General features: G+C 37.6%; 2 protein-coding genes and 1 long non-coding RNA gene across 3 annotated transcripts in view; 1 reads left to right on the forward strand and 2 right to left on the reverse strand.

Annotated features, from left to right (window-relative positions):
- Positions 1-12,771, reverse strand: part of LOC127171373 (uncharacterized) — a 37,735-nt gene extending 24,964 nt beyond the window's left edge. Inside the window, exons 1-3 of the long non-coding RNA XR_007828508.1 lie at positions 12,645-12,771; positions 12,182-12,252; positions 6,670-6,803 (exon numbers count right to left, since the gene is read on the reverse strand). This is a non-coding gene — a long non-coding RNA (uncharacterized LOC127171373). The remainder of the gene's footprint in view (positions 1-6,669; positions 6,804-12,181; positions 12,253-12,644) is intronic.
- Positions 12,772-12,935: 164 nt separating this feature from the next.
- On the forward strand, positions 12,936-15,514 carry sp9 (sp9 transcription factor). The gene is made up of 2 exons (XM_051118561.1): positions 12,936-13,041; positions 13,663-15,514. The coding sequence occupies exons 1-2, from the start codon at positions 13,021-13,023 to the stop codon at positions 14,959-14,961; spliced, it is 1,320 nt and encodes a 439-aa protein (XP_050974518.1). The 5' UTR covers positions 12,936-13,020; the 3' UTR covers positions 14,962-15,514.
- A 2,619-nt stretch (positions 15,515-18,133) lies between these two features.
- Positions 18,134-27,394, reverse strand: cir1 (corepressor interacting with RBPJ, CIR1). Its single transcript, XM_051119928.1, has 10 exons — positions 27,217-27,394; positions 26,860-26,954; positions 26,628-26,701; positions 26,356-26,369; positions 25,037-25,089; positions 24,912-24,960; positions 24,672-24,789; positions 21,809-21,915; positions 21,427-21,512; positions 18,134-19,560 (listed from the first exon to the last, which is right to left on the reverse strand). Exons 1-10 carry the CDS (start codon positions 27,286-27,288, stop codon positions 18,882-18,884), a joined length of 1,347 nt encoding a protein of 448 aa, XP_050975885.1. The 5' UTR covers positions 27,289-27,394; the 3' UTR covers positions 18,134-18,881.
- Positions 27,395-27,427: the final 33 nt, after the last annotated feature.

Raw genomic sequence — 27,427 nt, forward strand, 5'->3', positions numbered from 1 at the left:
TTCAAATCATGTAGTGTGTGCATTCAATGATTAGAATATTAAACATCAGTTGAAACTGTCCTTAAGCTTGTTGTCTCCACCAGTTTTAAAATTAAGATTTCAAAATCATCTGTTTCCCAGGCACTTGTGCAAATCAAATGCTTTCTTAACTGCTGTTTTCTCACCACAGTCATGTTTGTTGTGTGTTGATTTCGTTACTGAGAGGAAAGCATGCAGCTCACATCCCTTATTCATCTAAACGCCGCTCTCAACAGCTCTCTTTCAGTAAATCACCGCTTGCGAAGAACGAGAAATAACTTTGCAATCACTATATCAGGGCCTTTACACATGACAGCACTTTTTTGTTTGTAGTTTTGTAAAACTTTTCCAACACTCTACTGGTTCAGTTGTGTTTGCATCTTTATAAGTATGTCTTCTTCTGAATTGCATCCAGGAGGACTGAGGTACAGTCTTAAACACTGATCAAACCGTATCATTGCAGGACCTTACATTAAGTCGTATGAGATCAAACAACTATCCGACGACAGAAATATTTGTCAACATTGTCCATAATCGTTTCAACCCCAGATCAATGTTGCATGTGAATCTTTTTACATAACCATCAATACATGACCTAGTAACACAGAACTAAACCCAATCATGACCTCTGATCCTCATAACCAGCAGTTATCTACACCGAGCCTATAATCAATGGAGACGACTTTCCGGTTTGCTGTAAGGTGTGTATGTCTGCACAACCTTTTTATATGAAGCCATGCAAAGCAGCACGTTCACACATATTCGGGCAGATATTTGTGCCACAGCACAGTTTTATGTTGAACACTCAACGCATCTGGCAAACGTTCATCTCGATGCAAGAAAAAGCGTGTTCCCACTACCATATAATCAGGAGATAAAAAGAAGAGCCCTGGATGTTGAAACATGTCCCTGCTGACACTGGATAAAACATTTCTATAATTACAAAACAAAGACAGAAATTGTTAATGGTTAAGTGGTGGAGGAACCATTTATACTCAGTGGAATCTGTTCAAGGAAAACAATGGCGAGTGAAAACAGTGAGCCGTAAATTCATAAAAGAAAACTGTCTGTTTTATGGGCTGGTTTTCCAGTTCTATTCACAAGCTTTGTTTATGACAGAGATAAAAAAAGAGCTGGATATGGTTAAACATACAAGGACCCATAAAATACAGCAATATCACAATGAACTCTGGGAGCATTTAATCTTTTTAATATGCAACCCAAGTAAAGACAAACCATATAGACTGGATGCTTTACATTTTTTGATGGCTGTGTGTAAGTGGTGCAAGTCTATGTTGTATCCACTAGGAAAACAACTGTAATTCCTATCACACAGAAAAGAAGTAACACACTTCACACAAACAAGTCACACAATTTTAAGTATAAGAAATACAAAGATGCTTGCTTTAGCACACGGCACTGTGCAAAATTGTATGCATCGTCCAAATTATGCAGTTATAAATCACATACAAAACCTGCTTCACTGAATTACACATGGTAGCCAGCAAACAAAACCAATATTAATGTACAGCTCCCCTCCCGCCGGTCACAGTACATCAGCCATATGTGTCTTGGATTACACAAAACTACTGGATGCCATACATATGCACACATTGTACTGTGTCCTGTTCGCCCAAACTGAAATCTCCATCCACTATATAGCCTTAATGGAAGCTCCAAAAGGGATTTGTGGTTTGTGAAGTTGTTACTTACTGACAAACCCTGCCATTAGACAAGAAATTAACTGATAAACCAAATTGTATTCCAGTTCCAATCTATATAATATGAGTATTGTAAGACTGATCTGCAGTGCTGTAAATGTAGTAAAGTACAGTGGGGAAAACATGGTAATTTGACCTGAAGCTGCATCTGAAAGCTGTTTGAATATACCACATAAAAGCAAACACTGTCTGTTTAAAGGGACAGGGGCCACTTAAATATATCACCAGAGGAATCACAACTGCAGGTAATAATGATACATTCATGTGCCTGAATTATAACCACCATTCACCAATGTATCCGATCCAGCCAGTAACATGGCTACACTTTGACAAATTACACAGTGGCTGTATGATACTTACTAATGCCAGCAGAAATGGTCAGACTCCTGGTGTTTTTTCCAGTAAAAGCTATTTTTGATTAGCAATGTAGCATGACAAGACGCTACATCTCTATCCTGAGTGATATTGTTTCGCATACACAGCTTGGTTCTAATCAAACATCTTTGCCAAAATGTCCACCCTCTCATATAAAGCTAATTCATTTTAGTGAATCAGCTCATTCAGACAGTTCATTAAAATAACGCATGCACTGCATGTCTTCTTTTTATGCTGTGTATACAAAAACTATAATATTTGCTACAATAGTAATACAAAATAATGATCAGCTCTCACTATTAACTATGACCTTTGCCTCAATTTGATACTTATTAATGGTTAGTAAGGTAGCTGTAAAGTTTAGGATTAAGAGATCTAAAATATAGTCATGCAGAATAAGGCATTAATTTGTGCTTTAATAAACAGTCAATATGCTAGTAATATGCATACATTCTTAAAAATAAAGGTGCTTCACAATGCCATAGAAGAACCTATGAAGAACCCATGCTGTCTAAATGGTTCCATAAAGAACCTTCAACATCTGAAGAACCTTTCTGTTTCACAAAAGGTTCTAAAGGTTCTATAAAAAGGTAAGAGAGAGATGGTTCTTCAAAGAACCTTTGACTGAATGGTTCTTTGCGGAAGCAAAAATGGTTCTTCTACGGCATCGCTGTGAAAAACTTTTGAAAGCACCTTTATTTAAGAGTGTAGTGAGAATTGGTCCCTAAACAAGTGTTACCAAATACTGCCTACCTAAAATAAACAGCTTGAATAAGCAGCTTGTGGTGTAGCTAACGACATGTTTGTCAAGCTACAGCTGTAAAGTAACTTCCCCAACCCTAATTGGGTGATTTTACAGAGAATTTGGAGTCGCCACAGACCTGCCTTAAAGACGACTTCATGATAGCAAGCCTTCCTTCTTACTGTAAACCTCCCAGTGCACTTGTACATGATAATACTGCTATTACACATTGAAACGCATTCAAATGAAGACCGTTTTCTTTTCAGAAAACAGAGATGTATTGTTATTTATGTGCTTTCTTGTCAGGGACTCGAGGAGGTTGACCTCAAAAAATGCTTCACATATAAACTCATTACTGCGTATATAGTCTGGCTTTCATCCTCAGGACTGCACATCTGCAGGAGGATATATCGGATGAAAACAATCACTTCCTGACAGACATCCGCATTACACGCAGCTCCAGAATAATAGTTTTCACCTGCAGTCTGAGGCGAGCATGAGACGCATAACTGTGCATTCACCGTGTAAAATATGAAAATCTCACACGCGGGGACGCGCGAGCCAAGAGCCTTTCAGAGAGTTTCCAAAGGTAAGACTGCAGCCTGTCTCGCCTCACAAGGGCTGTTGAGCATCTATCAGAAAATGGCCTCGGAGTCGCGGTGACACCTTTATTCCCGTGTCCAGCGGTAATGTCGAGCAAAGAGGTCCACTAAACAATGCGAATAAACGCTCGGTATTGTAACCCTGTCCCCTCCGCCTCTTGCTCGCGCGGCAAACGGCACATCCACTAATCAGAGCTCTTCTCCAGTAATGGGAAAGTCAATAGCTGCATACAATCAGTAAACAAATTCTGCTATTTTTAAAAAGAGCCTCCGTCTCCATTTTAGTGCCGGCAATTTAAATTATTCTACCGTGTAACACCTTAATTGTGTAAGACAAAGACGATGTCGAGAGCACAAAAGAAACATGAGAGGAGCGTAATTTCTGTGCTGCCACGCAGAGATGACATGTGATAAGCATTGAGTGTGGACCGCTCCGCCGATGCCAAATGACAGTTTGTAGTTAGTCGCCATAATAAGGCAGAGACAAACAGTTTGTCTTTAAGCTGTTGTGAATGTCAGCCTCTTAATGAAGATAAAGAAACGCAGTTAGGAGCATATCAAAGTCAGGCCGCGCACAATTCTCGTCTTGGATTTCATTATTGGCAGTTAAACAACGCGGTTTTCATTTGCAGCATTTAAACATTGAGGGTTGCCTTTCAAGGATATTGATTCTTTCGGAGAGATGGTTTTAATCCACTGTTTCTTCTGGGAATGCTGTATTTATTATGCTGTTGTTAGTGACCGACTCTGACTTGCATTCGAGATTCTATTAAACTCAAATTGGACTTAGATGGCTTTTAGCCCATGGCTGTTCACTTAGAGACCATTTGCATGCCAGTGTACTCCTAAAAGCTGACAAAGGAGACTTTTAGAAGATTTTTACAGAAATGTACAGTCATTGATGGGTCACCTCTTATTACCACCTTTCTCTGACTAGCACTTGCTATAGCAAAACATGATGTGCCTTCTTTCAGTAGGGAATACTTTTAACAGACATCTAGTCCTCTTAAATTTTGAACTTGTAACTTTACGTAAGCAGTCAGCCTGAATCTGGTTTTGGTTTCACGTTGGATGGATGACGGAGTGCAGTATCTAAACATACCTGCACTACCTTTCAAACGTTTGGCGTCAGTAAGATTTTATTTGATTGATTCATTGATTGATTGAAAGAAATTAATACTGTTATTCATCAGGGACGGACTGAATGGAATAAATGTGAGAGTAAAGACTTTTATATTGTTACAAAATATTTCATATAAATGCTTTTGTTTGCTATAATTGCCCTAGTAAAAAAGCTAATATATTTGAAATACGTCTATTTCATACTAACATATTTACTGACATCCTTAGAGACTGATATAAAAAATGTTATTTAAACTTTATTTGTATTACCTGTGCACCCTAAAATGTGTTTTAATGTCACTATTAATGAGGACTGTATGATCTTTGAATAATATCAGTCTTTAAATGCAAGATATTTGAAGTGTATACTTGCAATAGTTCAACTTTAGCACAATCAAATATACTTCAGTATATCTTTAGGTGGACTTCAGAACTGCTTCCGCACAATTAAAATGCATAAAGTACAAAATTAGTTCCAATTTAGTAAACTATAGCAGTTTGGTATACCAAAAGTACAATTGCAGGGTATATTTATTAAGTGCATAAATATGTAAATGTGTTTGTAGTGTACTGAGCATGAAATAAATGTTTTTCAAATACATTCTTAGTATATTTCTTTTTCACCAGGGTGGTTTCCACAAAAATCTTAAGCAGTGTAACTGTTTTCAGCTTTGATAATAATGTTAGAATGATTTCTGAAGGATCATGTGACACTGAAGACTGGAGTAATGATGCTGAAATTTCAGCTTTGCATCAAAGGAATAAATAATTTTTTTAAAGGAATTAAAATAGAAAACAGTTATTTAAACTTTTAATAATATTTCACAATATTACAGTTTTTTATTGTATTTTTGCATTAAAATACTTCATTAAAACATTTTAAAAATCGTACCAGCCCCAAACTTTTGAAAGGCAGTGTGTGGCAGTAGCAAATCCCTTTTTTGTGATCTGACCTGTGTATTTGTGCAAATGAATACTGATTTGAATGTGAAAATAAATGTTTTTTTTGATAGCTCCTTTACTTGTACTTTCAATTAACAGCTTGTGAAGCCAACTAAAGTACAAAAGAGTAACTTGCGCATAATTTAACTACTTTATGAGTAGCTGCAGACAGTTTAATACGACTCTGTTATCGTGCAAACTTCTTTCTGAGCAAAACTACACGCTCTGAATCATGTCGGCCCTTGTGATTTCGTGTTAAGCAACATGCCAACATGTGGGTGCACTTTTGTGGATATATTTCTAAAGGCTCCTGCACGCTGCTGTGATGAGTAACCTCCATGATGAGGTAGCCATAAAACTATAGGGAGTCACTGCATTGCTCACGGTTGCTGAGGTAAACGAGTGTGAGAAGGAACAGGTGCGGTCCCATCCCAACCCGGCCAGACAGACGCTCTCATTCATGACTCAACGCCGAACATAAAACTATTGCGTGACAGGAAGCCTTTACATACCGCACACACCTCCTTGACAGAAAAAAAAAAAAAACATACATTATATACATCCTACACACTTTGGCAGAAATCATTAGAGAAAACCGAGACAAGAATTTCTTATCAACAATATCACCCACTTTCCCAATTTCTAAATAAAAATCTTTACTGCCCATTTAAAATGTTTGAGTGCCATTGCATTAAATGCAAAATATCTAACCAAGCAGCATTTGTTTTAAATAAAGGTTGCATTTAAAAGCACAAATAGCAAGCAAATTAATTAAGTTCTGAATTATAAAACAGGTTTTCTGGTAAAGTGTATTTAGACATTTTCTGGTTGTCAAATGTTTTGTAGTTAATGACATGAATTGTCTAAATGCATTTTGCCACTGTATACAATAAACTAAAATTCTGTAGAAAAATGGCCAAGTGGGTGCTCATACATAAAATGAAGTTAGCAATGGCACAAAATAATTGTTTGATTAATCATTTTACATGATTGATAGGACTCCAAAATGTATACAGCCTGATATGTTTATTTCTTAAATCTTTTCTTTCATTCTTGCACCTTAATTGACTGTGTCTGGTGCAGTAAGAAAAGCTTTCAACAAATACAGACAGACAGATGCACAGTGTGAGACAGACAAACCCCATACCTGGCAGGTGTGTGTGTGTGTTGCGAGGGCAAATGGCAGCGTTGGTGGTGCCTGAATTCAGTGTTTTTATCTGGCTCAGTGATGCGGAAGAGGAAGCCTTGAGATGCGGCGCGCTGTTGTGTCGAGCAGACTTCCTGAAAATAGAGACACAGCGCACACACTGACATAACGTTTGCGACTGGATCAGAACAGTATAGACACTAAAGAACCTGGTCACATTGTCTCATTTCCAAAAGACAATGGAAAATAACATATAGTGGGTGATCTGAATCCGAACTGACGCTCTGCTATTATTCCAGCACAAAGCCTGATAACAAGGCCTTTAATCCCATAATAGATCTGTTGGATTTGGGATTCAGGGGTAAATTGTTTGCGCGGGTGGAGTGGTGGTGTGAGACCACGGCCCCATGTTGAGCGGGATGAGCGATTTTTGCGGCAGCTGAAGAGTCCTTCACTCGGGGAAGGGTGACCGCGAGACCAGCTGTCTCCACCTCACCTGCTGCTGGGAATGTGAATGACTGCTTGGTCGAAACTCAAAAACCAATAGGGCTGAAATTGCTTTAGATTGATGACATAGGGCTCGAGGTCTTTCGCTGCCTACAATAACGCATCCAATCTGACAGCAGAATATAATTCAAGGGCACTTTAAGAGTGACCTCTAAAGTAGTGAAGGAACCTCTCTGTAAACAGCTAAATAAAACACAGCAAAGGCCGTCAAATCTGCTTGGACTTTCTAAAGATGAAGGCCAAGAAATTATACGTGACAGCTGTGATATCATAACATACAGTCTGTCAGTTTACAGAAATTATACATCAGTGCATCACTGAAGACTGGGGTAAAGATGCTGAAAATTCAGCTTTGCATCACAGAAAAAAATATGTGACCCTGGAACACATTTGTAGCAATAGCCAAAAATGCATTGTACGGGTCAAAATTATCGATTTTTCTTTTATGCCAAAAATCATTAGGGTTTTAAGTAAAGGTCATGTTCCATGAAGATATTTTGTAAATTTCCTACTGTAAATATATCAAACTTAATTTTTGATTAGTAATATGCATAGCTAAGAACTAAATTTGGACTGTTTTAAAGGCGATTTTCCCAATATTTTGTTTTTTTTGCACCCTCAGATTTCAGATTTTCAGCCTTGGTGACCACAAGAGAGACAAAAAAATGTTAACCTTGCAAATAAAGTATGTTTGCACTATGGTTCATTGATGGTATCAGATGGAAATACCATAGTACTGAATGTATACCATTTTCATATATTGAAACAGTATTGGCATATTGTTGCCAAGGTACATCCTTATGGCAATACTATAGTGCTGTGATGTAGCAACAGCATCTTAGCATACACCATCATATGTGACCATGGACCACAAAACCAGTCAAAGGGTCAAATTTTTTGAAATGTAGATTTATACATCATCTGAAAGCTGAATAAATAATTTCCCATTGATGTATGGTTTGTTAGGATAGCACAATATTTGGCAGAGATGCAACTATTTGAAAATCTGGAATCTGAGGGTACAAAAAACAAAAAAAATTGAGAAAATCACCCTTTAAAGTTGTCCAAATGAAGTTCTTAGCAATGCATGAAATTAAGTTTTGAAATTAAGTTTTGATGTATTTACGGTAGGAAATTTACAAACTATCTTAATTAAACATTATATTAATATTCTAATGATTTTTGGCATAAAAGAAAAATCAATTTTGACCCATACAATGTATTTTTGGCTATTGCTACAATATACCGTGCCACTTAAGGCTGGTTTTGTGGTCCAGGGTCAAATATTAAAATCGTACCTGTAACTAAAATACCATAGAAGCCTATCATGCTAGTGCTTTTTTGTGGTAGTACTGCAAGCAGTTTAGTTTCATCTGATTTAACCATATTCTCTTTTTCTGCTGGTGACAAGTTCATAGCAAACCCCTCGCGTCTCACGAGATCTCAGACGAGTCCAAACCCAATTGGACAGAGCCGTCAGTCACACGGTCACTACAGAGATGAGCAGTGGTGGACCGCAGTACTTCTCCACACAACCCATCCCTCTGCGCCAGAAATTACAGACGAGAGCCTCGTCGTGTAGTGTTTGAGCCGTGGCAGCGCCGTGGATCGAGGGATTTTTCACTAAGCACCTCTTGGCGCTTGTGTTTATCTGAGCTGGATCCTCCGAGCGCCACAGACACGACAGAGTCCTGACAGAACGAGTGTCGTGATTGCGACTGCAATGACAGACACGTTTGCGACTCGGAAACGCTGGGAACAAGACCTAACATGCTAAATGCATTGCTTGGCTGTTTTATTTTGGAAAAGCTACTAATAAAAAATAGCACTTAAAAATATTTAAATTCATTTTTAAATTATTTTTAAAAGAATAAAACTGTACTAATAATATCTAAAATACAATTTTAAAATAAAACATAAAATCGAATTAAAATATAAAAAAAAAAAAACAGCGTGGGAAAAAATGGCAAGATTGTATCCCAGACTTAAATATCCATTAACATTAGCAAACACCTAGAGAGAGAGAAAAAAAAAAAAAATCATATGGCATACATATGCAAATTTCCAAGAAGTAGTCGTGCATTAATGTGCGCAGTGTCACTGTTGCTCTATTGTGACACGAGCATCAGACAGGCGGAGAATAGCAGATAACATTCACCGGCCACTTAAGAACAAACACGACATCATTCGCCATGACCTCCGCGCTGCTTGTCAGAGCGATCCACCGCAGGGTCTTTGTCTATGAGCAAATTATGAAATCATAATGTGCACGGATAAGATCACCATGTTTGGATACTGAAATGGCCACAAAAGGCTCTAACCCTAGTGAACTGTTCCTCCTGTTTTTAAGATGAAATAATGCTAGATGAGCAAGAGAGAGAGAGAGATGTGACTAACTGCGGGCCCCTAAAATGCACCTGACACTGGACTTCATCTGAAACTACAGTTTACACCTTATAAACAATAACCAGCTACGTGACTGTTTTTGATTGGTTTAATTGCGTAGTGTCAACAACTATATTAATAGCTGTCATGCCGTAAAATTTGACTTCCAGAGGAATTGCAGGTTTACTTGGAAGCGAGTGTCGCGACGGGCACTTGTTACCGGTGACCTGTGCGCTTCCACATCTGCCTAAAAACAATAGCCACGTATCCAACAGAGATGTGTTGTGTGAATAAATTAGCGCATTTATTATAAGAATGAATCTGCAAATCGAAAAACCCACCCATCATTTCATCCATGTGTTCTGTTTTTCCTAAATCTAACAACTGAAATAATTGAGGGAAAACGTTCTGCTTGGAAGCACAAAGGCGTTTCTCTTCACTGCGCTTTGTTTTGCGCCACCAGCGTAAAGACGTTCACCAAACCCCGTGTTCTTTCATACTGGTTTATTAAAAAAAAAAAAAAAAAAAAAAAAACACAGTTGTGTAGTGCACAGATGAAGACTTATGTTCCTCAGTATTTGGTTAGAGCCTCGAATCACGGTGAGCTCATTGAACATGCTTGAACCTGTCAACGGACATAACAAGCGTTTGTTTTATTGTCAAAATCATGAAGTGCACAAACATGGGAAATGTTTTTCTGTTGGCCACAGAAGAGTTTTTCCAGATAGAGACATTTAATCACAAAAGCAACCTGCGAGGTGCCTGGAGAAGTGACACTATTTGCAAAAAGCAACTGAGATGTGAGTTAATATTTGTTTTGACTCTCTTTGAATTGTTAGAGGGAGGAAACCAGGCTGTTTGGGGTGATCAAGTGAAGGACCTGTAGTAGAGAGGGATTTAAAATGAGCCAGATTAGTTAATTATCCACAAATGCGCTTTTCCTCTTAAGGGTGGGGACAAATTAATCCCAGCGGCAACCGACAAAAATTCTCCTCTGAAAAGCCCTCTCTCCCTGCTTCTGTACGAATACAGGGGTTTTGGAGCGGGCCAGACCCTTTTAATGAATAGGTCCGGATTAATCATTCATCTTGTGTTGTTTAACGCTGTGATGGATGTATATCGTCACTCAGGCTCGAGACAATAGATGCACAGCGTTTTGTTCTTACCAAATAAATCACTCACATTGTTTAAGGTACATTGATCAATCTAATGACTTGTAATAGGCTCCTAATTACCACAGAAAAGTGCTCGCAAGCCACCAGCCGGACTGTGTTTTTTTTAAATACAAATCTAGTTTGAATTTAAATATTCGAAGCGTGAGTTTGGGTGATCGGAATTAAACAAAATTAAAATTAAGATAGCACGCATGAACATCTAACTTGCTTATTTGTAAACGAAGGACCAGATTTTTTTTTATTTTATTTTATTATTTTTTCTAAAGAAAATGGGTTAAAAATTCTAAAACATTTATTATTAATGTTTATTTTCTGTCTTTATTATAAAAATGTAGCTTTAAATACATTTAGCCTGTTTGACACTTAAATGCTGACAGGGGTAATCAATCCACAATTAACAGAAAGCACTCAAAGTGAATATATTAATTCATCTATTACTTGCAAGTGGTCTGTTTAATGACCTGTTTTCATCAGCGTCTCACATTGGACACACTGAACTGTTAAGAAACGCACATCAGATGCCCCAATTTTATTTCATTTGAAGCAGCAGCAGTGTGAATAGACATGCAGTACATGCGCATACATACATATCTAAATATGTAACCTAAACCTCTCCGATGCTCAGGCCAATTTGTTTATGCTGAACAGACGTTTAATAGTGTTAATTGTTCCTCCGTCAATTTGCAGTGATTGCGGAAATCAAGCGATTTTCGAGACTCCACCACTTGGATTTGAATAAATTGTTTTATATTCCCCAGCTCTCTCCATAGGAGGGAATTTAAAGCAAAGCGCTTTGGAGTAAATTGCATCCAGCCTGACTGGCAGCGTTCAACCGCTATAATGGCGCATTATTTGGTCATTTTGAATACTGTAATGCACAGCGTTTCGGCGGGGCCATTCTCAAGAAAATTGCTTTAACTTTTAAAAGGAGGCGATTCACTCCAAAGCAGGCCATTGTTACATTATGTCATTACCCTTAAATGTTTTAACAAGCAGCGCAAGACACTGCTATAATGCATTGATCTTTGTATATAAAAAAGAATTACTGAGATACAAAAAGATAAAGTATCTTAATTAATTATTTCATCTGTTATTTATCAGAAAGGTTGGTATTTATTTTATTGTTATTTTCATTATAAATAGCGCTCAAACTTTACTTTAGGTATATATATATATATATATATATATATATATATATATATATATATATATATATATATATATATATATATATATATATATATATATAAAGTATAAAAAGAGATTTTAACGATTTTATACGGTGTTTAAGTCATGTGCTCGCATGTTGTTCTAAAGGCATTTAAAGGAAGCGCGAGGGTGAGAGCGCGCGCGCATTAACACCCCAAACCCTAACCTGCGCCCCCCACATCCCTCCCTCTTTTTCTCTCTCACACAGAAACACTCTCAACAAAAGTCTAACACACCTGTTGTGGGATCAGTGGTGCCCCTCCGTCCTCTTCCTCCAAGACGTATTCTTGCATTTCAGTGACCGGTTCTAATTTGAAAGTTCGACATATTGTAAAATTTGGAATTTTTAGTAAGTTCAAAGCATGACTAAAACATTCTTAAATTTGAACAAATTATACAATTCATAAATAAAATGACACTGCATGACACTTATGACTTTGTATCTTCTCAAAACATGGCTGCGTAACGTCACGTTATAATAACGCTAACGAGCCTAAACAAAAATACCTTTATGGTTTTAATCCCCACATCAAATGACAATATAACCACCTACAAAATAACCACATCCTTAAAATAATAACGCGATCACGGCTGCAAACGGTTACGCGTGTGAACCTTTAATTTTAAGCATATCCGTTTGCACATCGACACACAGAACAGATATGGATATCATGCATAAAATCAAGACGAGCCGCTTACCATCAGAAGATGCCTATTAAATACCAATATGAGCTGAGCACTATAGTGTGTGCAGAATCTGCGCCTTGATGGCCATATATATATAAAAAACGATGAAAAATAGCTGATGGCTTATTGCTTGACAGTGGGATCAGTACCCCAGTCATTGATTGACGTGCAGCTTTAGTATTTCTGTCATGGTCGCGTCGCTTATTGGTCGGAAGCGGCTCGTCGTGCGCTCAGATTGGCTGAGTATTGCAGCCATCTGTACTTCAAAGCACGCGCTCACTATACAACTCGAGTAGAGAGAGTAAAGCTTCAGCGCACTGTCCCTCAGTCACACTGGAACACAGAGTCATTGTTCTCTTCAACTAGCTGTCTAGGAAAGGCCCTGGATATGGCTACGTCTATACTTGGGGTAAGCACTTATGTATTTAAATTCGACGTATTTGTCGTTCTTTTAGTTTTAGTTTTAATGGTGTTGACATTTCAGTGTTGCTTGCTTGCTCGCTTGCTTGCATGCATTCAAACTCTTCAATGGCTTTTTATTTACATTCTTAAAAATAATAGTAGCACAAGAGAACCTTTTCAACTTTCACAAAGACATTTCAATTCTGTAGTTTTTTAGAAAATCAGTTTTTACTAGTACTGGTGCTTTAAATGAATGCGCTGATCTGAAGAAGCTATTATGAAACACTGGGAACTTGAAAAGCATGTTTAGCGAAACGATTCTTTCTGCAAAATAATAGTAATAAAACAAAACGCAGAATTTATAGTAGAGCATTGTTTATTCTTTAGTTATTAAAAATAACAATAACGTAAACGTGATGTTCTTTAAGGACTTTTTTAAGACTTGACAACTCAAAAACTATTTTGAAAACTAGCAGGAATAAATTCACAAGCGAAGCAAATCGCGCTCCACTCTTTGTTTTGGTTTTATTTGGGCGATTGGTTTAGACTTGTTGGATGGTTTGATTTTCAAAACAGCCCAACTATGTTTTACAGTCTAGTAAAGAGCATAAACTTCTCATCCAAACAGGAAGAGCCGCGGTTTGGAACTACCCCTTTAGCGATGCTGGCTGCAACCTGCAACAAAATTGGCAACACCAGTCCCCTCACGACTCTCCCCGACTCCAGTGCGTTTTCCAAAGGCGGATTTCATCCGTGGAAGAGATCCTCGTCGAGCTGCAACTTGGGCTCCAGCCTGCCCGGATTCACCGTGGCCACAAGCCGAAGCACCTCCGGACTAACGACCACCACCGGCACGGGAAACAGCGCTTTCTGCCTGGCCTCGACCTCGCCAACCTCCTCCGCGTTCTCCGCCGAGTACAGCAGCTTGTTCTCCAACACGGCGAGCGTTTCCTCGCAGGAGTCAGGACAGTCCGCCTTCATTTCCAAAGTTCACTCGTCGGCAGAGACTTTATACCCGCGGGTCGGCATGGCGCACCCGTACGAGTCGTGGTACAAGTCCGGCTTCCACTCCACCATCTCGGGCGAGGTAGCCAACGGCGCGTCCACGTGGTGGGACGTGCACACGAACCCGGGCTCGTGGCTCGAGGTGCAAAACCCGGCCGGCACTTTGCAAAGTTCGCTGCACTCCGGAACCCCACAAGCCATCCACTCGCAGCTCAGCAGCTACAACCCGGACTTCTCCAGCCTCACGCACTCCGCGTTCAGCTCCACCGGCATCAGCCCCACGGCGTCCCACCTCCTGTCAACCAGCCAGCACCTGTTGACGCAGGAGGGCTTCAAAACTGTGATCCCCACTTACACGGACGCCTCGGCCACAAACGCCATGATCTCCGGCGCCAGCTCGGGCATCGGGACCTCGTCCAGGTCCTCCAGGAGGTACTCCGGGCGGGCCACGTGCGACTGCCCGAACTGCCAGGAGGCGGAGCGGCTCGGGCCTGCGGGCGCCAGCCTGCGGAGGAAAGGACTCCATAGCTGTCACATCCCGGGCTGCGGTAAGGTCTACGGGAAAACGTCTCACCTCAAAGCGCACCTGAGGTGGCACACCGGCGAGAGGCCCTTTGTGTGCAACTGGCTTTTTTGCGGCAAACGGTTCACCAGGTCAGACGAGCTCCAGAGGCACCTGCGCACTCACACGGGCGAGAAGCGGTTTGCTTGCCCGGTGTGCAACAAGCGCTTCATGAGGAGCGACCACTTGAGCAAACACATCAAAACACACACCGCTGGAGGTGGAGGCAAAAAGGGCAGCGACAGTGACACCGACACCAGCAACCTGGAGACGCCCAGGTCTGAGTCGCCCGAACTGATTTTAGAGGGCGTAAACCCACGGGTCACGGTCAAAGATCAGTCTCCGCACCATGAGTCCTGAGCACGACTTATGAGAATGACCTCAGAAAGCATTTTCCTCCTAGGTGAATCAAGAAAAGGAAACGGGTCTGGAGTATGTGACAAACTCTGACAGTGCATTGGAAAGAGCACATTCAGTGCAGCGACACTGGCTATTTCTGCCGCGCACAGACGAGCGCCTCAGCTTTCAGGACGATAAAGTCTCGTCAAGGCTCAGTGTTTTTAACAGTGGACATTCAGAGCGGAGTCGGTGCGCGAAAGAGGGAACTAAATAACCACGGCTGCCGGCTGAGCTAATTGTGTACATATATCCACAAAAATAACATGTTATTTTTCCCTGTAAATGTTACTTATGATTGTTTTGTGGTGGATCCTGAAATTCAGGGAATTTTCTTTCCTTTCGACGCACTTTGTGGATGTCAGTATGTATGTTACACAGCTATTTAAAATTCATTTAACCTTTCCTTTACCTTGCTAAAAATATATAAATGTTTAATTGTATAAAGTCACGCTTATAAGGCTTTCATTTTGTAATTAAAGGGATTTAAAATCGAAAGCTTGGCTTGTCTGATGCTAATGTTTCCATCCAAATCCAACCGAGGCTCTGCTAGTCTCAGTTGTAATCCCGCGTAATTATTACGCGTATTTATTTACATTTTGGATTCAAAAAAAAAAAAAAAAAAAAAAAAAATGAAACGCTGCAGACTAAACATCGATAATGTTGCGCTGATGTAGACTCGTTTTTTTCACCCCACTGGGATAAATCAATAGTTAATGCCCCGGAAAGGCATTTTTGTCCAAATGAAAATCTTGTTAAATAGTATTAATTATGACTTGGAGCACATCGCAGCCCCATGTGTCTTGTATTGGCGATTAGGGATTCGTGTCTTATCAAATATCTAATTACTCTCCGAGACATCATTTGTTCAGCAGCTCTTTATCGCACATTTTCCGAGGGGATTCAGTGACAAAGGGCCTCTGAATATTTATTTGAATTGCTCAAATTAACTGCTTAAATTTGCATGTCAAACGGAAAATGTCCATCCAAGAGAGGGCTGAAGGCATAAAGCATCGTTTAGCTTTTATAAAACGCTACACTTGATTTGGTGTTATGGGAACAGTTTTTTTTCCTCCTCTCTTTCTTTCTTGCCTTTTCTGGATGCCACTTTTGAAAGGGGAAATGGGGAGAGGCCTTATGCAAATGTTGAATTTAAAATGCTCTCGCAGTCAAATGGTCTCTGGCTGTTATTTGAATATCAGTGGCCCTGTACTGAAAAGGTTCAAGGATGCTCTCTGACTTCTTTGTGTTTATCCAGTGCAGCGTCCGATCCCACAGAAAACCCGGCGGAATAATTACAGCCCGAGCCCTGCCTGGGAACTCGTTAGGGCTGCGCGTCTGCTCCAAACGCTTTCTGTGCTACAAGGTAAATTGACCAGAAGGCAATAGACTAAAATTATTTTCATTTCCTTTTGTGTGCTGCTGGTGGCCGGTGCCGAACAGGCAGTAGCCTATTCAGAGAAAAAAAAAAATACACAAATAGAAAACGCTCCATTATCATTTAATGACCTCGTGAAAAACTGATAACATTTCGCAAATAACGAATAAAAAATATTTAAGGTTAATAAATCTTTAAGCTGCAAAATGCAGCAAGGTTTTAAATAAAACAAAATGCAATTTCCGTTTTACACCAATTTAGGCAAGTGTTTTCTCCAAATAGCAGGTGTACTCGGTCTTTTAAAAGTTAATGTAGGATGCGACGATTTTATGGCACACAATTCAAAATTTGTGTTACGGAAATGAGCGCTATTTGGGCGTGAAGGCATTCACGAGCACGCTTTACAATTATATGGTTCTATTAAGATTTACAAACGGGAGCTTTTACATGGACAAGATCTAAGTGCTTTTCAGGCTTTTGGAGGGGAATGATGCGCCTGGGGTGGCGGACAGTAGCGCTGTCACTCACGGCCTTTTGTTCGCGTTTTTCTGGAATGCCCTCTGACTGAGCGCGAGGCAGAAGTCAGCTTTGTTTGCGCGCGGTAATAAAAGAGAGATCAAAGAGGAGCGCCGCTTCGGCCGCGGCGCGGGAAACTCAGCCGTGAAGCTGGTGTGAGTTTCCCGCGCAGCCGGCGCGGCGCTGCTCTTTCATCTCCCCTTTAGTCAGAAAATGTCCATCAAGCGGCAGATCATGTCTACAAATTAAATGCTTATTATTATTAATAGCAAATCAACCGATTCACACCAGCGAAATGGTAGATGATAATGTTTCACTGTCACATTCAGCCGTTCAATGGGTTATTAATGTTTTCCAGTCACATGCAAAAACTAAAGTAGTTAGTGTTTATGTTCCTATAATATCCAAAATAACTTGAATTGCAATTAAATCGACTTTTTTTTAAAGTACTTCAGCGCCACCCTTGGGTTGGGTTTATTTGAATATTCCTAAATACTGATGAAGTGAGAGTTTGTTAATATGTTTATGTGTTTCTATTTCAGGCAGTAAAAACGTGTTGATCATTTATATGTATAAATCATGCGCTCTGAATGCAAAACTGACACATTCCGTTCAGTGTATATTTTTGTTGTCGCTTTTCTCATGTATTTTTGAATTTTGAACGCCGCCTTCGAACATGAGGAGTGGAATCAGTGGATTTTTATTTAGTTCTATTAACATGTTCATAGAGTTCAATTCCGTTCCCTACTGGAAACTTAGCCTAAATAAGCCTAAATAAATACAAAATTCATCGCGGCTAAACGCAATAATAATAAAGTCCCCTTCAATTTTAAACCAAGAAAGAAATAATTACTAAAAAACTTTAAAATAACTACCAAAATAAAAGTCCAAAATTAGTGTAAACCTACAAATTTCATTTAAACCATTTTCACTCCTCTTTAACATGAATACGGTTGAATGTGGTTGAGTTTTAAGAGTAACTGACATGAAGTTTTGTACCATTCACAATACATGTATTTTACATTTATTTGAATTTACAATGAGTATAAACAGATTTACGGTAAGGAAGAAGCTAAAAAAAATCATAGTTAAATGAACTTGATCAAAATAAATCCTTAAGTTTTGTTTAAAATGCATACCCTCTTGTAAAAAGACTCAAAGAGTCAAACAAACATCACATTTGGGAAGAGCTAAATGCTTAAAGAAAAGAGAACATATGTTGAACCAGGACTACAGCAAAGAATGAGTCAAACATTTAATTCTGCTTTATAACAGGTTCAGTTTTTACATTCTCAGAGCGCCCTCTTCTGGACAAATTTCCAGAGCTGCCTGTAAACGGGGAACAAATAGGAAAGCTACCCAAACAAACAATTTACCCCCCAAATTAAAATTCTGTCAACATTAATCATCATAAACCCTCATGTCGGTCCAAACCCTTGTGACTTTAGGAAAGGAAATGTAAAAAATATGTACATTTAAACAGTTAACTGTTGTACGACACCAGCAACAGCCTTGAAGAAGCTCCAAAAATGAAGAAAAAAAAACACTGTGTGTGCTATATTCCAAGACTTCTGAATATAATGTGACAAACAGACCATCCTTTAAAGACTTTATTCACTGAAAACCTTCTTTCCTGCTATCAGTACACAATATTATCAAGTGTCTTTAGTTCTCATGGTGAATTTATGAATAAGGACGTGAATTTTGGTTTGTTTGTCACACAAAAGTTACTGTATGACTCCATAAGACATGGAATATAAGAGCCACAAAAACTCCTTTTAAGGTTCTGCTTTGTCATTCTGAAGCTTGACAGCCAGCGTCTCCATGAAGTTTTATTATTTAAAAAGAGGGAGCAGAGAATAAAAAAAATGGCTTGGAATGACATGAGGGTGAGTAAATTATGAAAGAGGTTTCATTTGAGTTATTCCTTTAATCTGAGATGACACAGTGAAGTAATGATGGTGTCAGAAGCCAAACCATGCACTTCCAGCTATTTCCCTCTGCTGTGTTCTCTCCTCCTCTCTGCATCTCTGCTATCACTTCTGCCCCTCCCTCGTTCCCGACTGACACTCCTCCTTTTGACATTTCTATCCGAGTTTCTTTCTCTTTCCCGACTTCTGCTTCTTTCCCTCTTGCCCTTGTCACGTTCTCCGCTCCTGTCTCTCCTCTCTCGCCCTCTCTCCCTGCTCGTGCTCCTGTATCTCTCCTTACCTCTGTCTTTCTCATCTCTCCGCCGCTGAGGGCTTCTGCTCCTGCTTTGTTCTCTCCTCCTCTCCCTACTCCTGCTCCTGTGTCTATCTTTAGCTTTCTCTTTGTCGTCTCTCCATCTCTCTCTGCTGTTCTTGTGGTCTGGTGACCTCTGAACTCTGTGCTCATTGTGTTTTGAATGTGCGTGTTTGGAGTCCAGACTGTGGGAGCGTTCTTTCTCCTGGTGTCTCTCAGAGCTGCTGTCACTGGACGAGTCCTTCCTTCTCTTCCTCTTCTTCTTGGCTTTCTTTCCAGAGTGTTTCTCATCCTCAGAGTCGCTGCTGCTGTCGCTACTGTCTGACGAGCTGCTGGATGAACTCTCACTCTTGGCTTGTTTCTTTTTCTGCTTCTTTTTGTTCTTCTTTTTCTCTTTTTTACTTTTCTTCTTCTTTTCCTTTTTCTTTTCAAGACGGTCAAGTTTTCTAAAAAAGACAGCAGATTAATTGGTTATTGTTACAGTATACTGTTGACATTTTCCATGTGGTTTTGTGTGCATTTTACATTTTATAATTCAATTGTTTTTTATATACACTATTGTTTAAAAGTTTGAGGTAAGTTTATTGTTGTTGTCTTTTTTTTTTTTTTAACAAATTAATATTTTTATTCAGCAAGGATGCATCATACTGTCCAAAAGTGACAATAAAGACATTTATAATGTTGCAAAAAAAAATTCTATTCCATATAGATGCCTCTCTTTTGAACTTTATATTCATCAAAAGAATCCTGAAATAAAACATGCATCATGGTTTCCACAAAAATATTAAGCACCATAACAGTTTTCAACATTGTAAATATTATTAATAATAATAATAATAATAATAATAATAATAATAATAAATGTTTCTTGAGAAGCAAATCAACATATTAAAATGATTTCTGAAGGATCATGTGACACTGAAGACTGGAGTAATGATGCTGAAAATTCAGCTTTGATTACCGGAATAATTTACATTTTAAAATATATTCAAATAGAAAATAGTTATTTCAAATTAAAATAAATTAAGATTAAGATGAATAAAGATTAAAGTAAGTTTAAAAAAAAAAAAAAAAAAAAACATAAATCACAACTACAACATTTACTATCTTTCTGATCAAATGATCAAATAAATACAGCCTTGGTAAGCAAAAGAGACATCTTTCAAAAACATTATTGCAATGGAAGGCTAATGCCACTATTTAGGTTAAACAGCTACTTACTTGCACTGAAACATTTATAAAGAATAAATACAGATATTCTACTTTTCCATCTCAAAAATAAATTAATAATTAATAACAGCAACAACAACAGTAATACTAATAATAATAATAACAATAAAAATAATAACTGGATAATAATTGTGAACTTTATATTCATCAAAAAAAAAAAAAAAAAAAAGTGTCATGGTTTCCACAAATACATTAGGCACCACAACAGTCATAATAATTAGAAATGTTTCTTGAGAAATTCAGCATATTAGAATGATTTCTGAAGGATCGTGTGATACTGAAGACTGGAGTAATGATGCTGAAAATTCAGCTTTACCATCACAGAAATAAATTACATTTTAAAATATATTCAAATAGAAACAGTTCTTTTAAATTAAAATAAATAAGATTAATAAAAGTAATAAAAGTTTACAGTTACAGCATTTTAAGTCTGACTAAATAAATACAGCCTTGGTGAGCATAAAAAACATATTTTGCTCAAAAACATTTTAAAAAATCTTTATTTTATTTTATTTTGTGTGCTCCACAAATGGAAGGCTAATGCCACTATTTATGTTAAACTGCTACTTGCTTGCACTGAAAAAAAAAAAAAAACAGATATTCTACTTTTCAATTTCACAATTAATTAATTAGTCAATCAATCAATTAATAATAACAATAATAATAATAATAATAATAATAATAAAAGGGTCACACTAATAATATTACTAACTTTCATTTCCTATTTCCCCCATATCTGTTGGTAATACTTTATTTTAAGATCCAATTGTCACTATTAACTAGTTGCCTATTACCATGCATATTACTAGCATATTGGCTGTTTATTAGTACTCACAAAGCACATATTATTGTTTTATTCTGCATGACCATATTTCAGATCCCTTAATCCAGCATACCTAAACATAACAAATACTTTACTAAGTATAAATAAGCAGCAAATTAGGAGTTTGAGGCAAAAGTCTTAGTTAATTGTTAGTTAATAGTGAGAACTAGTCCCCAGAGTGTGACCATTTTATTTATATTGATTTATATTAACAGTAAACACAGCTGGTTGTATACGTGTAATAAATAATTAATTATACCTAAGGAGTTTCTGCTTTTGTTTGGTAGACAGAGACTTCAGGAACTCCACCTCAGGGTCGTCCTCTTCCTCACTGGCCACAAGCTCCTGAAACACAAACACACACATTAACACACACAATCACTAGGTCCACTCACTGACCATACATATACAAGAGGCCAATCAGAAAGGCACTTTTGTGTAGAAGCACAGTGTGAAATCCGGCATGTCTCTGCTCTCATGCAATTGTAGTTGTTGGTCTCATCAGTTGTATTCGAACCCTTCAAGCGACGGGAATCGCTCGTGAGCCGCCTGTTCAATAATTGGACGTTTTTCTGCAATCACACGCTGAGCTCCAGACATGGATATCATGGGTCATATTTGGGCAGGGACCAGGAGATTACCTGTGCTGGATCACTCATGGTGCTGTCCCTCCCAAGGACACATTTCTTCAGCGCAAACCCACTGTTTCGCATCTCTGCCATTAACTCGGAGGGGTGCATTGACGGACCTGTTAGGACAAATCACTCTTTCAGAACAAATAATGTGTGATCATGCCCCCCCTCTGAGAGACGTACACTAGCGGCTTTGTTAACACAAAGACACGCCAAATCAACTCCCTTGTCTCCCAGCTGGGTAAGACGTACAGTATTATTCTGCTGAAGCAGAGGTTTCAACCAATCAAAACACCAAATAATAACATTTCTCCACACAAGAGTAGTATCTATCTCCGCTCTGCTGCAACATACATATTACCGTACTGACACACACTGTCAGCAGCTCTCAGGAGGCACTGCCGCCACATTCATTTATTTGAATAATAGAAACGCAGCAACACAAACTGAGAGAAAAGTATCAAAGTACACCACGGTACTTCTACCAACTCTAGTTAAAGAGATACTCCACACCAAAAAACAAAACTTTTCTAGTTATTTTCCCACTTTCATCTTCTCAACTATTTTGAGAAATATGAGTGGTTCATTTGTCAAATTATGTCTAAATACGTGTAGTTTACTTTAAACTGTTTAAAAAAATCTTCTCTTGTGCTCTGAATAATAATAATTCTTTTTTATTTTATTTTTGGGTGGAGAATACATGTAATGCTGGTCACTGACAAACTATTATAATTTATATATTTTATCCACTGTAATTTTAGTTCATTTTGAATCAAAATTGTTCAAATTTGTTACGAGTTTTTGTTATATTTTTTCTGTGTGTGTGTGTGTGTTATTTTGTTATTAGTTTTTATTTTTTAATTAGTATATACTGATTTTAGTTTATTAATTGCTATTGTTACTAATATTATTTGTTTTAGTATATTAAGTTATATTGTAGTACTGCTTTGGAAACTAGCTGAAACAGAACAGAAAAATGCCTCTAGAAAATGAACTCTGTAAAGCCTGACATATGAAATAATAGTCAGAAAAACTACTTCTATGAAATCAAACATTGTACAATTTACACATTTAGACAAAATCTTACGTTTCATGATAAAAGTTCGGTGTGAAAATCTATAAAAGACACAGTGCAAAAAAAGTCTTACCTCAGTATGTTGTCTTGTTTCTAGTCCAAATATCTAAAAATGTTCAAATTAAGAAGATGCATTTACTAGATAAGCAAAAAGACGTAAGATATTTAGTCTTGTTTCCTGGGGGGGAAAAGAATTTCACTTAAAACAAGTTAAACTATTTGCCAGTGGGGTAAGTAAAATCCTCTTAAAACACAGTTATTTTTCTTATCCCACTGGCAGAAAATTTTACTTATTTTAAGCAAAATGCACTTAATATCTTAGTCTTTTTGCTTATCTAGTAAATATATTTTGATCTTTTTTTTTAGAATTTTTAGATATTTTCACTAGAAACAAGACAAAAATACTAAGTAAGATAAGCCTTTTTTGTGGGAAGTACATTTCAAGTAGCTATAGTGTCATGGCTGATCTCGCTTTATAGGAAAATTTCGCAAACCGTGCGCTGCACAGAGGACACATTTTCAGAGGCCACCCTGAGCTGTTTAGTGAGAGCACTGAAGGACTTCTCAGTCTGTCACATACCATGATTTCGGTGAGGACATTACACATTCACGTGGTTTATAAAGGGAGGTGTTGTCACCATTATTGGAGGCGTTTCTGAATGCAAATGACCATGAACATGAATCAGCATGGTGCTTAAGAACATGTGGAATTTATCAACAATGATTACTTACTGGTGTGCGTAAGAACCGCGTACGCACATTGATAAATATGGATTTTTTTGTACTTGCACACATTCTAATCTTCATTGGTAGGACAAAATAAAGAACCTTTTCTACACATTGTTGATAAATGAGGGCCCTGGAGTTTCAAAACATTACTATTATTATTTGTTTTAGTTTATTAAGCTTTATGTATGTACTTCAAGGTAACCTAAATCAAAATGACAAATGTTGCCTTGTAAACTAGTATTTTATTTTTAAATATATATTTGTTTATTTTTATTCCATCAAATGTTTTATTCTTCAAAATACATGAATTTTCTATCATTAAATGTATCGAGTCTCAACAAAAATACATTGTATGGGTCAAAATGATCCATTTTTCTTTTATGCCAAAAATCATTAGGATATTAAAGTAAAGATAATGTTCCATGAAGATATTTTGTAAACTTTCTACCGTAAATATATCAAAACTTAATTTTTGATTAGTATAAACATTGCTAAGAACTTCATTTGGACAGCTTTAAAGGTGATTTTCTCGATATTTTGATTTTTTTGCACCCTCTGATTTCAGATTTTCAAATAGTTTAACAAATCACACTTCAGTGGAAAGCTTATTTATTCAGCTTTTAGATGACGCATAAATCTTAATTTCGACACTTATGACTGGTTTTGTGGTCCAGGGTCACATATGCTTCATGTTTTACAATAGGTCAAGGTTTGTCAGGTTAGCACACTTCAAAATAAAAATTAATAAACGGATTAATTAGGTTATAGTAGATCATCTCCTGTCTGTTCCTGTGGCCAAACAGTGCTGTCATAACATTACTTTCATATGATGCCATTAGTCACATGGCATTTACAACTTTAGTGACTGGTTTAAAAACACTTGTATTCAGAACTTAATAGGAAATGTTTTGTCCTGGTATTGTAGGATTTATAGGTGTATTATTAGACACTGTCGCCATCTACAGGTCTTGAAGTGTATATCAGCTCTAATATAACTAAAACCAACCCTCAATAAGGATTGAGTTGGACACTATATATGATAGAATATATAAGGAAAGAGCAATTTACCTGCTTCATCACTGGCCATAGAGCTGGCGTTGATCCCTGATAGGCCAAAGAGGGGACACTCACGGTCCGTGTTCACATGACCCCATTTATGACATTTAATGCAGCGCACGTTCCGCACCTGAAACAATGAAACAACAAGAAAACATGCATAATTCTCATGTTCACTCAGCATTAGACATGTGTATTATTACTAACTGATAATCTGCATATATGAAGCTGTAGCACACAATAAAACATCACCTGAATGCCAAAAGGCTGATCCCGAATATTCATGTCATCCTTTGCATATCTGAGAAGATAGAAAATAACAGTAAGAAATGCATGAATACGCACATTTGAGAACTTTTGAGTACTTGTGAACTTACTTTTCACGAGGAGCTACTTTCTGCCACTCAAACTTGTACTCAGATTCTCCTTCCTGTGGAAGAAAAGGTGACATAATGAGCTGTATCTATCAGAGGCCTCTAGAAAATGCCTTCTGAATTCTGTAAACATATGAAATAATAGTCAGATAAAAAAAAATACTAATTTTATGAAACATTTTACAATTCACACATTTAGACAAAATCTTAAGTTTCAAAACATAAAATGCAGGGCAATTCAAAATGTTCCTCAAAGGCCTGACGTATCATATTTGATTGACATTTTAAAGTCCCCCTGTAGTGAAAATCAAGATTTTTATGCTGTTTATTTGTCTATGTGGTGTTTTTAATGTGCTTTTAGACAAACCATCTCCCAGTTCATTGATCAACACCATTGCTGAGTATTTTTCCTTAAAACTGAAGTTTCCCAAAGGCTGTCCCAGAAATGCAGTTTGAAACAGCCCTTATTTTGCTACGTCACAAAATAAGTAACCAGGGCGTGAACTGGAATCACAAACTAGGCTGGATTCGAGCCTTCAAGGCATTTCGAGGGCACAGCATCGTCAAGTAAGTAACTTTAACAAATGTTACAGTATCTACTGTAGTTGTCCGCTAGTAAAAACATAGTTTTATCAGTCATTATCCCTGTTTCCTCATTATATCGCGTTTACTACAGTTCTGTTAGTCGATCACAGGGCTCTGGCTGGTGTGTGACTGCGTGGGGGCGGGGCTAATTTGCATATTCATGGGAGCGTATAGTAAATGAGGGAAGGGTGGTAGAGTTACATTCAAGCTGTTTTAAGGCATGAGAAAATTATTTTCACAAGAAAAAAAACATTTGAATATGCCATTTTGATGATCAAAGATCAGTTTTAAGGGATAAGAATTTTGACTACAGAGGGACTTTAACATTATTTTTTTTAAATAAATCATGGATAATCAAGTAAAGGTAAAAGTAAAGCTTCTTCAGTCCAGAAAATGTTTATCCTGAAATATTGTTAACAACTGAAAAGTTATTTTTATGTTTACTCTATAAAACGCAGTAAAGATTTCACAGCAAAACAACAACGCATGTATGACGACCTGAAGGAAATGTTTTCACTTGCTAAAAAATTATAAACTATTAATCAGACAACAGAAGTCATCTTAAAAAAAAATGTGTTTTTAATTTTTTTTTTTTTTTTTTAATCATGTTGATGATTTAGATGCCTTACAAAATGTGTGAATCAAATACATATAATACAGCAGGAACAATAGAGTTTAACACACTTAACAAGATTAATATTCATATGAAACTTTAACGTAATGTAAATGAACATTACCTCTTTAGTCTCCTCTGGAGGATGTTGGTGACGATGAAAAAACACACACAGACACACAGACACACACAAAAACAGTTTAGTTTAACTTCCCTTGTTTAGTTTCTGCTTGATCAAAAATATTTTATGTCTGTTTGGTCATGATCTGGAAGCCAAAGATCAGTTAGCATCAGTTAGATTACTGTAATGACTTCTTTTTTACTACATATATGACTACATATTCGTTGGTCTACAACAAGAAGAAAAAAAACAGTGGTGAAAAGCAAGTTTATAACCTTTAGATGCTCCTGGAGGTGCTTCATACATAAAATTAAGGCCATTCTTCACACGATCATCTCCCATCAGCAGTCTGGAATATAATATATGCAGGAGACAAAGTTATTTTAATAATATCAGGGGAAACCCTAACCCTTGAGGTTTTCAAAAGCATATGCAGTATAATCTAATGAGCTAATGTCTTTCCAGGATGTGACTGCTGGATCCAGTCCTGTGTGCAGCTCTTCTAACCTGTTGTTGTATGTGTCCTGCTCCTTCACGTAAGCCTGCATCAGTTCCTCCTGCTTCTTCTTCTCGAAGGTTAATTTTTGCTCTGCGATCCATACCTGACAATCAAGGTTTAGGTGTTTAGCAGTTTGTCTCTCAACATACAATTAAATGATTGCCGCCTTCTGAAAACATTTGACATTGCACTTTTTCTAAATGACAAACTGATCAAACTGAAATACATTATATCATTACAACCATATCATGTGTTTGTAACTAATTATATTTGCGCATCCTGTTAGAAAAATAAATAAGAATCTGAACTAATGTTGACACCATATCAACAGTAAGTTAGCTTGCTAGCTAAAAGCTCCCGTTTACCTTCTTTATGTTGGATTTTGATGCAGGATGAAAATCTTTCTTGCACATGAAATTAGCAAAAGATTTCCCCATGTTTGACCACCAACGTAACGATCAAATTGTTATTAAAAACTGTTAGCGTTTTCGCCGAGCAAACAACATCAAAACATAACAGCGGCGCTTCTTAATGACGCAATGGTGATAGCGACGTAAAACAACACATCCGGTTTTT

Source organism: Labeo rohita, chromosome 9 (assembly GCF_022985175.1).
Source record: "Labeo rohita strain BAU-BD-2019 chromosome 9, IGBB_LRoh.1.0, whole genome shotgun sequence".
In the NCBI taxonomy this organism is placed as follows: domain Eukaryota; kingdom Metazoa; phylum Chordata; class Actinopteri; order Cypriniformes; family Cyprinidae; genus Labeo; species Labeo rohita.

Bases quoted from the DNA above. Each gene is read 5' to 3' on its own strand.
- cir1 (XM_051119928.1), bottom strand. From the start codon at position 27,288: ATGGGGAAATCTTTTGCTAATTTCATGTGCAAGAAAGATTTTCATCCT. The intron at 24,790-24,911 runs GTGATGTTTTAT...TCATTGTTTCAG, and splicing joins ATCAGCCTTTTGGCATTCAG to GTGCGGAACGTGCGCTGCAT. The intron at 21,916-24,671 runs GTAAATTGCTCT...TTGTCCTAACAG, and splicing joins TATGGCCAGTGATGAAGCAG to GTCCGTCAATGCACCCCTCC.
- sp9 (XM_051118561.1), top strand. From the start codon at position 13,021: ATGGCTACGTCTATACTTGGG. The intron at 13,042-13,662 runs GTAAGCACTTAT...TCATCCAAACAG, and splicing joins TGGCTACGTCTATACTTGGG to GAAGAGCCGCGGTTTGGAAC.